The sequence below is a fragment of the Onychostruthus taczanowskii genome, unplaced genomic scaffold, assembly GCF_017590055.1.
Source record: "Onychostruthus taczanowskii isolate IOZ18803 unplaced genomic scaffold, ASM1759005v1 scaffold48, whole genome shotgun sequence".
In the NCBI taxonomy this organism is placed as follows: Eukaryota; Metazoa; Chordata; class Aves; order Passeriformes; family Passeridae; genus Onychostruthus; species Onychostruthus taczanowskii.
In genome coordinates this window covers 95,241-109,618 of record NW_024502347.1, presented here as the reverse complement: position 1 = coordinate 109,618, position 14,378 = coordinate 95,241, and the positions used below count along the sequence as shown (strand labels likewise).

General features: G+C 39.4%; 1 protein-coding gene across 1 annotated transcript in view; it reads right to left on the bottom strand.

Annotated features, from left to right (window-relative positions):
* Nucleotides 1-14,378, bottom strand: part of LAMA4 (laminin subunit alpha 4) — a 99,266-nt gene that overhangs the window by 43,443 nt on the left and 41,445 nt on the right. The window contains exons 6-12 of the mRNA XM_041414872.1: nucleotides 10,720-10,815; nucleotides 9,191-9,342; nucleotides 8,940-9,050; nucleotides 6,236-6,347; nucleotides 4,122-4,289; nucleotides 3,188-3,381; nucleotides 1,321-1,437 (exon numbers count right to left, since the gene is read on the bottom strand). Of these exons, the coding sequence (XP_041270806.1) occupies nucleotides 1,321-1,437; nucleotides 3,188-3,381; nucleotides 4,122-4,289; nucleotides 6,236-6,347; nucleotides 8,940-9,050; nucleotides 9,191-9,342; nucleotides 10,720-10,815 (950 nt within the window). The remainder of the gene's footprint in view (nucleotides 1-1,320; nucleotides 1,438-3,187; nucleotides 3,382-4,121; nucleotides 4,290-6,235; nucleotides 6,348-8,939; nucleotides 9,051-9,190; nucleotides 9,343-10,719; nucleotides 10,816-14,378) is intronic.

Here is a 14,378-nt window from a genome sequence, read left to right as displayed (position 1 = left end):
GTATAAAATAAAGAAGAAAGATGGTAAAAGTCTTTCTTTATGCCTTGTATGTTTGCTCCAGAATTGTGCTAATGACAGGTCTTTCAGAATAAAGTCCCCTTTCTGCCTCCTTGCACAGAGAGATTCCTCATGCTGAGACATCTTGGATTAGTCTAATTTGTAAATCAGTCCGCCTAAATACTACCTATGTATGTATAGGCAAGGAGAAGTAGAATCCCTTGCCTTACCCATGTTTCTTCCTTCTATGAAATACTTGTGGAAAGACCAAATGGCCTGCATTCACCTTCTCTCCAGTACACAAGCTTGCTGATGTATTTGAAGATTACAAGTGTGGCAAAATGTGATTATAAGTGGGTTTCAAAATACATGAAAGAGCATGAAACTCAGAGAGGGAAAAAGGATGAATGGGTAAAATGTGACAGTACTTGTTGCTGATGAGGATGGACAGTGTATGATTTTGTACTTCCTTCCCTGCAGTGTGGAACACAAAATAATAAACTGCAGCAATTTGTTTTGCACAAAACACCAGAGAAAAACCCCAATGTACTGCTTGAACACAGGGATAGTTACAAAGTAAGTTGTCTTTCTGTTTACTCAAATTATTTTTTGAAAGAAAAATTAATGAATTTTGATATATGCTTTTGTGTCAAGGAGTGGGCAACTGTGACCAAAATGAATGCTCAAGGAAAATTTTATTTTTTCTTCAATTATTTCAAAATTTTAAAATAAGTCATGGAGAAAGAAAGCAGCTTTGGTAAATATTTTAGTTAGCAAATTCCTAGTTTTATTTTCTTTATCTTCTCATAGAAAAGCCAACACCCAAAAATTTCTACAAATTTCCTTCAGCACCACGTCTGATTCAAAACACTGGATAGTAGTCTATGGTTCCAGAAAAGGATTTCTATACAACAATCTGGTTATATATGTTTGACACAGTGCCTGGGTCTAATGCTGATATCCAGGATCTTCAATGTTCTTCCATGCTCACTCGTAGGCACCAGGAAAGGAATTTAGCATATAATGCAGTCTTTTACCGGAACACCTGTTGGCAGCTGCTTGTAATGAAATAACTGAGAACTCTACAGCAGAATCTTTCATTAAGCTTTGCCTACAGTGTGTCCTTATACTAGAATTATTTTTTAGGCAGTAAATTGTAATAACAGAGCTTTTCATCCAAGAAAACCATCTGCTTTTTCAGGGAATATTAACCAGTATTTCGCTGAAGCATTATAAAGAAGGAGAGTTTTTCCATTAGTGATCTAAACATATGACTTTTAAAAATCTGGATGTATCATTTAAACAAGCCACTGAGGCACTTACCTTTATTACTTCACTTAACTCAGAATTGACCTTTTCTGGTCCTTCCAAAATAGTTGTGGCACTGAGCAGAATGCTGTCCACTTCATCCATTTGCTCTTTTGTCTTCTCATGTTGTTTCTAAAAAGAAAGCTCAAAACATAAATCGCATCCAATACCATTTGTACTTTGATGTGTTAATTCTTGTTAAATGTGTTGGAGTTAATTAAAATATAGTGGTGAGCTAAATAGATTTTAGACATATCGGAAGTCGGATTTTCCAAGACAGGTCTAATCGTTACATATTATGATGTGAATTACTTTTTTGTTTGTTTGTTTGTTTTGTGAAAGAAATGTTGGATGATTTAAAAAAAATATTAATTTCATTTTATGTTACAGCCTAAGGAGTTATTGGAATGAAGCATTATTCAGTGCACAGCAGAGACAAATTAAACATGGATTTTTCATAGTTGTCTGGAGACTATGTTTTTCTGGAATTTTAAAAAATCTACAGTACAGACATCTCCTTTCCTTGCCAGTAGTAAACCCAATGTGAACAATCTCTTTTGTACAGAATCTGCCTTCTTTGTGAGGAATAATGGAGATCCAATGGTTGAGAACAGTGAACAAATACAACTACACACTCCAGGCTTTGCTTCATAACTGTGAGACAAGCTGCAGCTTGGCACTGTAATTATGGAACAATGGAACAACAGAAGAAGTTTTGTACTTAAGGATCTCAAACTCTTGTGAAAGGATTCACTAGAGGAGCACTCCTGATTTCTCTATTGAATTCTTAGACCTTCCATACCAGCATGAACTTCTAACACTGCAAATTTCAAGAACTCAAACTCTGCCAGTGATGCTATGAAACACAGAGGTTGGCCTGAATTTGTGGGATCATTCTTCAAATCACAAAATTGCTCACTAAAACCCTCTCCTCCAGAATACAAACAATTTCAGCCATTGAAATGAAAACAGTTTGATTTGAATGGCCCCAAACTGATCTCTTTGTAATTTTTTCCTTGCTGAAAAAATAAATGAAAACTTTTAGGTGGGATATTCTGGTTTTGAATTCCTTAAAATAAATTTATGAAAACAGGAAAAGAATCACAGAACTGCTCTGAAAGGAAGGGGACAGGTCATCTCCCAGCTCTCTTCTACAGTGGAAGCTTTACTTTATTCAAAACCCTGAAACTGTTCACAGCACAGGGGAAAACTGTTGTAGCCTTATAGCTAAGCTAGAAAGTTCATCCAGCAAGTAGGAAACCCAATTTCAAGGTACCTATTGTGGAGCAGTTAGACAATGGATTTGGGCTTGAAGATTCAAGGACAACTGTCAACTCCTCTTGAAAAAGTGGGGATGCATTTTGTTTAAAGTGGTTCAGAGGAAATTTGGATCGGACAGTATGAATGCACTCAGCTGAGGGCACAAATGCAGTGCGGAGTCTTTATAAGTAATTGCTTTCTTAGAACAGAATTAGTTTTGTGAACATGAGGCCCTCCCACAAGTCAGGACACAATTGGATGAAGTAATCCCACCACAATATTTGTAGCAACCATGCTACCTGAAATTTCAAGCTTCTCGAGTTTTACTGTAACATGCCTTTCTAGCCTAGGCATAAATATCCATCTCTTCCTCAGTCTGATGAGGCATGACATGCAAAAACTTCTCATTTATTGTCACTCCACAAATAGATAATAGTACCCTGCACTTCCACAAGTTGTTTCTTAGAACTGAAGAGTCAAACTCATCCTGCTGAGTGCTCCAAGAAATTCTTTCTTGGTGTGGTGATTCCTGAATCTAAATTGTGTGCAATCTACTGTTTTAAGCAGTGGCAGAGATGGAGTGTTCACAGTCAATACTTATGATAAATGTGGTGCACAGTACCTCCTGCCTTTGGAGCCTGGCTGTGTTTTCCCTGTTTATATCCTCTGTTTGTGTAACATAGTCAAGCGCCTCGCCTAATGCCTCCTCCAGGTCTGACAGCTTCACATCCTGTTCGCTGAGCTGCTCCAGCACATCAGTTACCAGGGATCTGGTGTCGTTGTGCTTCTCATGAAATGCTTCAATTTGCTGTAGCACTGGGACAAAAATAAGAGGCAAATAAATCCAAAGCTTGCATTTCTGACAGAACTTACCTTTACAGCAATTTCTTTGCTGTTACTCAGGCGACAGTAAAACACATTTTGTGAAGCTCACTTGAGGGATTATATACCTAGATTTTAATTTTCCTTCCCTTTTGAGAAGGAAAGATGCCTCTCATTTTACTATTTCATTTTAATCCTATTACTTCCCCCTCTGAAATATATTTTATTAAAAGAAACTAGGTCTGTCTTCGCCTGCTTTTCATTTGTTTTTCATTGTTAAACCTAGGCAATCTGTTCTGGAGAAGACAGTCTTGATGTCTCATGTTCTGACTCATGTTCACTAAGCTGTGAGAATTAGGCTGCCACTTTTTCTCATGCCAGCAGCTTTTCTCTCTCTGCTGGTGTTCACTGTCCCACAGCAGAGCTGGCAGGGGGGATGATATTCACATGAGCAACACCAGCCCTGCCATCAACCTTCCTAAGCAGCTGTTGTTGAGGTGATGCAGTGCACAGACACACAGGCCTTTTCCTCCCCATTCTGCTGTGAGGAGCACCAAGCACCAGCAGGGACTTGGGGCAGGAACTTGGGAGCAGCAGCATCTCCAGCACACCAGCTGGTGCTTGCCAAGTGCCTCCTGGTCCTCCTCAGGGCTCAGCAGGACACCCAGAGCTGCCCAACAGCTGCCAGCTGAGCATCAGCACGTGGCTGAAAGAAAAACTGACTTAAAACTCACACTCCTCTGCTGCATTTTCCTCCTCATCTGCAAGTTGCCTCTGATTAGTGAAAGGCTTTCGACGTTTGATCTCCTTCAGCATCTCCTCAGCCGCACTCCGCTTCTGGGCAATTTCTTCAGGGCTCAGCTCTTGTTGAATTGCATAGTATTTTGACTTGCTGCTGATTTCTAGGGGGAAAAGGGAACAGATGGTCGATTCAGTATGACTACAGAGAAATAAATACTGTGGACTACTTTTACTTTTGTGAATTGTGATGATACTGATGGCAAAACTAAATTTTAATTATCTTCAACCCCATAGTAGACAATTATTATGTTTAATCCAATCTTAATATTAAACCTGTAAACAGTTCACTCTTTCTGTCACATGTGGAGGTCTCATCAGAAGAGGATGGGATTAAGCAGATGTGGGTTGTGTGCATTGTTTGGCTTGACATTTCTTATAGGCTGGGATAATAATTTTATTTTGGATTCTGTGGCATGTAGCAAGCTGGGGCTTTCATCTGGGATCATGGTTTTTAACTGCTGCTGTTTATAAAATAATAACAATGCTAAGGAGACTGAAATAACCTCATTTTCCATCTGCAGAAGTTTGAGGCACCCTAAGGAAGTAACATATGGCTTCTGGTCTGATACTGCCTAGCTGGTTTGGAGATAGATACTATTTCAAGGTTTTGGTCTCAGTTCAAAAAACATTGTTGTATCCCTGCAGCTGAAATTGAGTTTACCCATTCCCAGTGTAATCATTACAAAGTTTACTCACTTCTCACTCCCTGGCCTTGAACACCAATCACCTCTTTTATGTCCTGTGATGTGCGTGCATTTGGCTAGCGCTTGTCACTAGCTTTGTGGGTAAACAAAGTTGGCAAAACCAGCACTATTCTTTAGGAAGATTTTTGTAAAAAATAGGTGTGTGATTGTGACACCACTGATTCTTTGGCAGAGTGACTGTATGCCTGCTCTTGCTGGGTCCTGAGCTCATTAGTGAAGCTTGAAAGGCTCATACTGAGCAGAAACTGATGAAGACCATGGATTTTTTTCCCTTTTGCTGGCACATGTGTGTGTGCACATGGGTGATGCCTCTGTAGAAGAACAGTTTTGAGCATGGTGGAAATAATTTTCACTTACTTGTTTCCAGCTGTTTTCATTCTATTCACAGCCATGGACATGGTTTCTTCTATAACAGCTTAACGTGATTGTGCTATTTGTGTGCCAAATTAGATGTATATCTGCCTTATGTGATTCCTGTCCTTCTCCAAACCATTTAATGATACAAGAGGATGATCCACAGACATCAACCATGATTGTTAGTGACATACAGTGAGGCTCATGCTGACACTTTTACTCAAAAATTCTAGAAATAAAATGTGATAGATGGCCAGACAGTCAATGGTTTTTTAGCATCAGAGGTGTAAAAAGAGAGTACAAATAAAACTTACTATATGGTCTTAGCCTGGCTCTTTTTTGTGATAGGACATACTAACCATGTTTCCTGAGAGAAAGTAATGGAGCATCCCTGCAGGTAAGGATAAGCAAGGATAACAGTTGATATGTAACCACTCTTCCTTACACAAGCTGCCAGATGGCTTGCAATAACTGCCAAGATAGAACTAATCAGGTCTATTAATCAAATATTTTCAATTGGAAAAGGGCTGTTTAACCTCAGCTACCAGTCAGCATTTAATTGTGGTGCCAGAGACAGCTTTTGCTTGTTTGCTTTGCTGAGGAAATCTGTTCTGCAGCAGGATGGAGGCTTTCATGTCGCAGTTGTGCAGGGGACAGGGGTGTTTTTGAGTACATTGATTTCATTGCTTTCTGCAGGTACTGAAGAAGAGGCTGCAGTTCGTTTAATCTCATTTTTATATTTCAGGATGATAATGGTATGCCATAGATATTCCAGATGAAGATGATTATCTCTGACTAGGAAATTTTTTTTGAGTGCAGTTGTGCTTGAGAGGGTGTTCACTGTTGCCATAAATTACATATTGTCCTATATATCAGAAGATTTTCCTTTGCTATATAGGACAGTAAAAATTCTTGATGATCCATTAATACATGAAGGTTTCATTAATACATTCTTGACACTGAGATGAACCAGAAATGAATCTATTTACCTTCAATGTTATCTCTAATATCATTGAGCTGCTGCACAAGCTGAGAAGCACGGTTGTTGATCTCCGTGGTTTCCTTCTGTACCAGTCGGCCTTTGCTGGAGGCTTCATTTCCCTATGAATAAACCATGAGAGGTAAACATTGGATTTCTTTTCAGATGTGAGGATGAGCAGTATAAACACACATTTTTCTTTCTCCTGGTGAGCACATGGAAGTCCTTTTTATCATATAAAGTAGTATTTAAAGGTGTTCAAAGTAAAGATCTGTCTTGTCAGTGTTTTCAGAATTGCAGAGCGAGAGATTAAATCCTGTCTCATATTTATCCACCATGTGCTGAAATAAAATTTTCATAAATTATGTACAGTTGTAAAACTCTATCTGCTGAGTCTCCTAGGCATTCAGGGGAGCTGATTTTGTTTCTGGGTATGGCAGTTCCTGAGTAAGCAAATAGAATGGAGAAAAAGGTGTCAAGCTCCCAACTCTTTTTAGATCTGTGTCTCCCTCAAGTGAGGTCCCCAGCTCTGCAACTTATTGAGAGAAAAGAAAAAGCCCGAGGATTGAAAATACTCAAGAGCACAGACACGGTTCTGTACTACTTTGTGCTGGGGGCTGCACTCTGCATTGTGTTCCCTTACTTAGAATTTGTGGAGGCCCCAGGTGGCATTTGAAGGCAGGGCCAGCACCACTAAAAGGGATGTGAGTAATGATAAAACAAATTGTAAGGGTTACAAGACTGATAAAACAAGTGTAAGGGTTAGTAGAAATGTTTCTGGTTCCCATCTTCCAAATATTCAGGATCAAGCTACATGTTGTTTTACTCAAAACTCATCCCATGCAGACTTTGGGAGTTAGAGGTTATATATACAGGGGTTATATTTAGCAGGAAGATTTGCCTACTGTTGGTGCGTTCACCCTGCCTTTGTGGTTTAGATCAGAATCTGCAGCATGCCCTGAGATGTAGGGACATGCACATAAAATGCTCTGAATACAAAATGCTGTGTGTCTCTGCAAAATCCACTCAAGGCGCTAGCAGCCATTTTCTATAAATGTACCCTGAAATAGCAAAGAGCTCAATATATTCAGAGTTGCTATTGTGGTCTTCCACTGCCAGACTCTGGGGTCATTATTTCCCTGCCTTACAAGCAACCACAAATATTGATGTGGAACTAGCATTAGCAGTAACCAGAGAGAAAAGACCAGAGGAAATGCTGAATTTATTTGTTCAGGGACAGTAAAATTGAGGAATGAGGAAAGAAATCCCCAGATAGTACTGCAAACGAAATGTTATTATGCAAACTCACTAAATATGCATAGAAAACCTAATGCCTTAATCAGTCTGCCCACCAGCTCCAGAGAGGGACACTAGGCGTGTGAAATCTGACAGATATTCACATGCACAGAGCTGTGAGTGTGAGTTGATTTAAATAAAAGCTCTCTTGAACATAGGTATAGTCTGTATAAATCTTATGTGCTCTTTCTGCTAAGTAAGTGTTGATTTAAAACACAAAACCCTAAATTTTCTCTTCCACTTTGTGTTGCTTTTTTGCCCCCTACCTGCTCCCATATTTGAGTTTTAGTTTAAGGTATAATTTTAATTTGTCTTATCAAGGAATTGGTAACGTGGCACTTTGCAATAAGCATGAAATATAATTTAGATCTATGGCAGCTGTGGCTATCTTTGATAATAACATAGAGTGATGTATTTTACTAATATATGTATATTGCAGCAACAGAAAGATGTTTAATATTGTCTTTTTAAAAGTAGAGGATAAGCAATTTTGAATCCTATTTCTTCTCTTAACATATATCATAGCAGTATTCTTCTAGGACGCAATGAAAGTGTTGTGGGAGATGAGAGCTGATAACCTTAATTTTATAGCCTGGCAGCTGGATGTGGATACAACATTTATGATTATAACTGTATTAAAAATATCTTGAGTGCTGATCAAGCCCCCATCTCAGTGGGTACATGAAAAATCTTTTAACTGGCAGTTTTAATATGTATTTTGAAATGTCCAGTCAGGACTAATTTAATTTTAAGAGAGCATACATGTAAAATAGATATAGTACAAATGCTCCCAAAGTCAGTCTGCATCAGTTTAGTGTTGGTTATTTCACTTAATTAGAAATCAAAATGTGAATGAGAACGGCAGTGTGCCTATCCCAGATCAAACACATTGTGTAGGGGTAGGTGGGAACTTGGATCCTGAGGGGAAGATTTTTGTGACTGGTGACAAACCTCCAGCGACACTCAATACACTTTTTACCTCCTTCCTTATCTGTGAAGAAGACTTGATAAGTAATTTATACTTTTAATTCATATTTAAAGTAGAAAGTTACAATACAGCAATAGAAATAGAAGGTTCTTCCAGCTGTCAGGGCACACCCACTCTTGTTTGGTGAACCTTAAGCGTCAGAGTAGATGTTAAGAAATGTTTTTTTTATGAAGAGGGGTCGAACACTGGAACATGTTTTCTAGAGAGATGGTTGATGCCCCATGTCTGTCAGGATTTAAAAGGCATTTGAACAATGCCCTTAATAAGACGCTTTAACTTTTGGTGGGTCCTGTATTGCTCAGACAGTTGGACCAGGTGATCATTTTAGGTCCTTTCCAACTGGGACTATTCTGTAGTTGCCTCTTATGTCAACAGGTGAATAAGACAAAGTGCAAACCCTCAGAGCTTTGGCAGAAGGCTGTAAACAAACCTGTTCATCAAGTGTTTCTGCTTCTCTGACGAGATCATTCATCTCATCTGCAGCATCATCAACCTGGATGGTCCAAAGCATAGCATGATTCTTCTTTTTGGACATTGCCTCCTGTGTGTGGGAAAAAAGTCAGTGCATCTGGAAACAAACTCCTTCTCTAGTGAAAGCAGGGATTGAAATTTACAGGAATGGAATGGAAATTCAAAGATTCAAACTACATGAAAAAACCAAAATATCATCAATATTTTTACCTGGAGATGAGTGGTAGTGAGGTTCAGGTCATTCAAACGCCTTTGAGCTGCGACACCAGTAGAAATGCTCAGTAAAGTGGATTTGCTTTCGTCGATTGTCAGAACTGACAACCGGATGTCATCTGTCAAATCCCAAATGCATTTATCGCAGCCTGATAAGAAAATAAGACAGCATAATTTTTCTTTAGTGTTTGTGTCAGCTACAGCAAGTGTCTTAAATTCATGCAATACTGCCCATGGTGTTCACTCTCTTTGTCACTGATGTTTGCTGCTGGATACGTGTTTTTCTTTCACTTTCGTCCTCCCACTTCCAAGGTTACTTCCACAGTACAGTTATGAGATTTCTAGCTGAGCAGCACCAGCTGGGACTGCTCAGAGAGGCTGACACAGGGATTCTGTAATCAGTTGGGAGCGAGGGAGAGGTATTTCCTGGCTATTCCCTAGGCGTTACATGTTTGTGGCCTGAAGGACAACAGATGAAGGTCAAAAAAAGCCAACTGCATTTTGACAGAACCTCAAACTTGATATTTAAAATTTAGTGGTATGAGAAATAAGGATGTCCAGCACATGGGCTCCTGGCCACCTACTTCGTTATGAGGACAACATCTAAAAACACAGTTATAATGTGCTTGGAAAGTGCTTTTGCAGAACTATTTCCTTGTTCTGGCTGAATGATTGCTGTGCCACCTTGTTTATAGTGACACTGGTGCCAACAATGAATGCAAGAGACTTAGGTGAATGTGAAACACAGGTTCCTACAGACACTTTTGTGTGATATTTTAGCAGGTCCTGAATGTTTTTCTTCTGGTTGCTCTTCAGGCACATGACCCCTCTTCCTAGGAGTTGGTTCAGGAACACATACATGCTACACACTCTGCATTATATACAGGTATAAATGTACTAACATTTAAAAAATACCTGTGGTTACCAGTAGTAGTAGTAATATTATGGGTGGTGGGGTCCTGTCTCCTGGAGATGGCTGAATGCCTGCCTGCTCATGGGAAGCAGTGAATGAATTAATTGTTTTGCTTTGCAGAAGTGTGTGTGGCTTGTGTGTGCACAGGTTTTCTAGCTCTTACCCTTCTGATTCTCTCCCTGTTCCTGCTGGAGTGAGTGAGTGGCTGTGTTGTTGATGGAGTTAAACCACAACTAGAAAACCATAAATTATATGCAAGATGTCACAGGCAAAGTTGTGAGGACAGTTTTTAGGGCCAGAATATTGTTTTTCAGGCAGTGTGTCTGGAGGTCTATGGAAGTGGCTTTGTTGATACTTCCCTACTGCTCTGCAGTTTGGACCTGAATGTACAGTCTGCATCACCATTGGAAATATGCCTGTAGTCAAGTGTGTGAGAACATGCTGAAGTACTCAATCAGCAGGACACTGTGTATATTCACACACTGAAGTGCCCTGTGGGACCACTGTCAAAATCCTGAGCCCACTGCAGTACCAAGCCCTTAAGTTATTCTTTGTAAGCTTCTAAATATAAGAGCAATATTAATTATTGGTGTTTTCATGATAATGTTCTTACTGATGGTCGGGCAGTCTGTGTCAGTAGAAGCTTCAGGACTGTCTGCGAGGCATTCTCCAGTCTGGCTGTCACACATTCTGCCTCCACAGTTACATGCTGGGGAAAAAGAAAGGACTTTTGAAAGAAGAATCTTCAAAATGTGCACCTCCCCCTCCCAAGACTAGTGAAATTATTATACTTAAGATTGTGTGTGGATATTCAAACCAATATGAAGAACTTATTGGACTGATTTTCCTTTCAGTACTTGGAAAAGGTGTTTCTTGCACTGGTGAAATTTGAACAAACGAAATATGAAGTGGAAACGCCTCTGTTTCCAGAGAAGAGTGAGAACACCTCTGCTGAAATTACTTGTTCAAAGCTTGGTCATGAGTCAGCAAGGCCAGAGCTGCCCAGAAGGGCCATTGTACATCAGTGTCTAGAGAGGGTAACACTGAGGAGTTGTATTAAGAAAAGCGGGGAAATGAAAGTTAATTATTAGTTATGAATCTCTCCACAGCCCTGTGGAATTTATCAGCACTCTGTCAGGCTGTCACTAAAAAGGCTTTGCAGCTATCAGGGATTGATAGTGGACTCCAGTTACACTGTCTGCTTGAACATATCAAAAAGTAAATATCTCCTACCACTTACAATGAAGAATAAATGACGTTTTATATTTTTTCAAACTTGAGAAAGTGACATTTTTATTGCCAGCATGAGTGGCTTTTTAAAAAGCCCAATTTTTAATCTAACATCTCTAGACCTCTTTCAAGGTTTAATTGGCCTTTTCAAATATATTATTTTAAAGATTAAAATATTCTTGGAACACTTCAATACAATAACAAAAACTCAAGCAGAACATAAGAACAGCAGCAATCTATCTAGAATTTATTTTGGTCTTGCAATTCATGGTTTCAGCAGAACCTCATATAACGAAATATTTCACTGCCTTTTTATTGCAGCCCATTAATTTTTATCTATGAATTGCCCTTGTATTTACATTTCCCATTGCACATTCAAGAATTTGTCAAGTGAAAATACGTAAAACAACTTCAAAGACGACATCCTGCACTAACGTCAGAAAAATTCTGTGTGAGTAGACCAGTGTTAGTAAAACTAATCAGTTTTTGTACTAATGTAAAAACAGAAATTGGTTATGAATTCTCTGATGCAGTCAGCATTTTGACCTTATTACAATCTGTGCCTCCCAGCTTTTGGATCTATGATTACTTTTATTTCTTTTTTTAAGGAAGTGAAAGTCAATTGAAAATAGAGATTTCTCTTTACCTATATCATGGGGACTGGACTATTGCCAGCTAGCAATATTTAACTTTAAAGGCTAAAATTTCGATGAGATTGGTGCTCCAAAAATAACATTGTGTCTATTTAAATGAATACCTGTGAGTCTGCTACTCAAAATCTTATAGCAAATTAATTCCAAAGGTAGTCCGGAGCATTTTTCAACTACCACATTTTTAGTAGGGAATTAAGACTTTCAATGATACCATACTTTGCTGGTGGGGAAAGCTTCTAAACTTACCTTTATTTCTGCGGGCCATTTATGGAGAGCTTTGAACTATGGCTAAAGGATATATGGTTAAGAAAAAAAAAAAAAGCAGCTTAAAACTACTATTCACAACTACCCAGGTTTTGTCTTCCTCTCAAAAGAAAAAAAAAAGATTTTAGATTGATAGAGCTGTTTGTTCATTTAGTTGTCCTGCCTTTTTTTGTTTTATATACCCTTTGAGATGCTCTGTGGAAACCATGTATACCGACTGGCTTGATTCTTACAATAATTTTGTTTCTCTATTTTTTGTTTAAAGAAGATATTTGACTTATTTCAGAATCAATTCTAAACAATAGTTCCTAATTGTCCCACAAAGCCAAACAGAGGATAAGCTTTCCCTGTGAACTACACAAATAGTTGAATATCATGGATGTATTGATGCACTGCAATCTGCACAGTACTGTCAAGTACAGCACATTGTGGCACTCAGCAGAAATGAAGATGAAACAAGAAGTGTGTAATTCTCTGAAATACAATACTGCAAAATCAGGATTTGCTAGAGTGAACTTCAAGAACAAATTCACTTCTGCAAAGAGAAAAGCTGTACCTCTCACAATGTATTCAAGTGCCCAAGCACTTTTTATTTTTAGCAAAGATGAAACACTGCAAGGAAATCTGCTAACCAGGAGAATTACCACACTGATTTGAAGACTGTGTGAACAGCCTACAGACATGTATAGAGCACTCCTGTGTACCTCCTTTAGGGTGCAAACAAAAAAACCCAAAACTGTACTGAGGCGATGAAAATTTGATTTGAGTTTCGAAACTGTACTTTCAGAGACGCCATCCAAAATCACTTATTGCATAACCTGCTCAGACACTTGGAATGCCCTGTAACTCTCAGACTTCTGGCAAAGTTACTCTTAGGTGCTTGAAGCTTTTGGCCATGGGCAGGGCACAATTGCTGTGGTTTGAAGTATTGAAGGGCTGGGTGTGTTCCTCCTGCCTCACAGAATTTGGGACCCACATACTGGATCTTATAATTCTTTCCTGGACAACTGCAGTTAAGTCACCTCAGGTGAAGTGAATTAGGCAGTGAAGTTTATAAATAATATTTTTTTTTGCTGCCTCAAAATCACAGACATGCTGTATTTCATTAATTTCTTGGCTACTTAAATCCAGGCAGGAGGTGAGTTTTGGGTTACGGTGTTCCCCACAGCTGATGTCTTTTTAGCTGGTTGGGATGCATGGCTTTGGCTTTTGGGAACACTGTGCATAAGCACCATCTCTTCCTGTTCACCATAAATGGAATTCAACCATGTGACTTTGTGATGTGAGTTACATCCTGGAGATGGACACTCAAATTCCAGCTGTCACTGGAATATAAGTCCAGATAGGATCATCATGGCCTCATATGTGGTCCCCTAAAAGTGAAGATAGCAGCACAAAACACAGCATGCTCACAGCCTCCATCCTATGTGTCCCAAAACACTCTATAATAAGGAAGCAAAAACAAAGTCCAAGTACACGGTGAGTTGCAAGAAGGATCAAGATCCCTGAGGCCTGTAGCTCTGTACCTGGAGGTCTTGGAGCACTTCTGAGGCCCAAGCTGAGTGTGTGCTTCAACTGCCTTACCTTTGAGTCAGGCTGAGGTAGAAATACTTTGTCTCCCTCCTTTGTGTTCTGGTCCTTGAGGGACTCCTGCCAAAGAGTTTGGGAGGGAGCCCCAAGGTCCTTGCTCTGAGCACCAGTGTTTTGCCTTTAGCAGTGGCTGTTCCTAAGTGCTTTGAAAGAGGATGTAAACTTCACTTCCAGAGCCAAAGCAAGGATAAAAGGTACGAGGTCAAAGCCCTGCTTGGATTGAACTCTGTGTAAATTAGGACAATATTAGAGGAGACAAAGCTTTGCAACCCCTCTGTGCAAGTATGTTTTGCTGAGGTGCTCTGGGTAGCACTTTACCAGACCCTGAAAGTACCCCTTGTATGAAAATACAGAAACCAGCAAGACTACGCAGACTTGTAGGAAATGCAGACTATATCACCAATGTGGAAAATAGCAGAAGGTAAGTGGGTATTGGGTCAGGACAGGAAGGATGATCCTGTTCCCATAAAAATACTTTCAAGTCTTTAAGCACCATCAGACTGAGTGGACATGGTGTGGACAAACACAAAGGTGA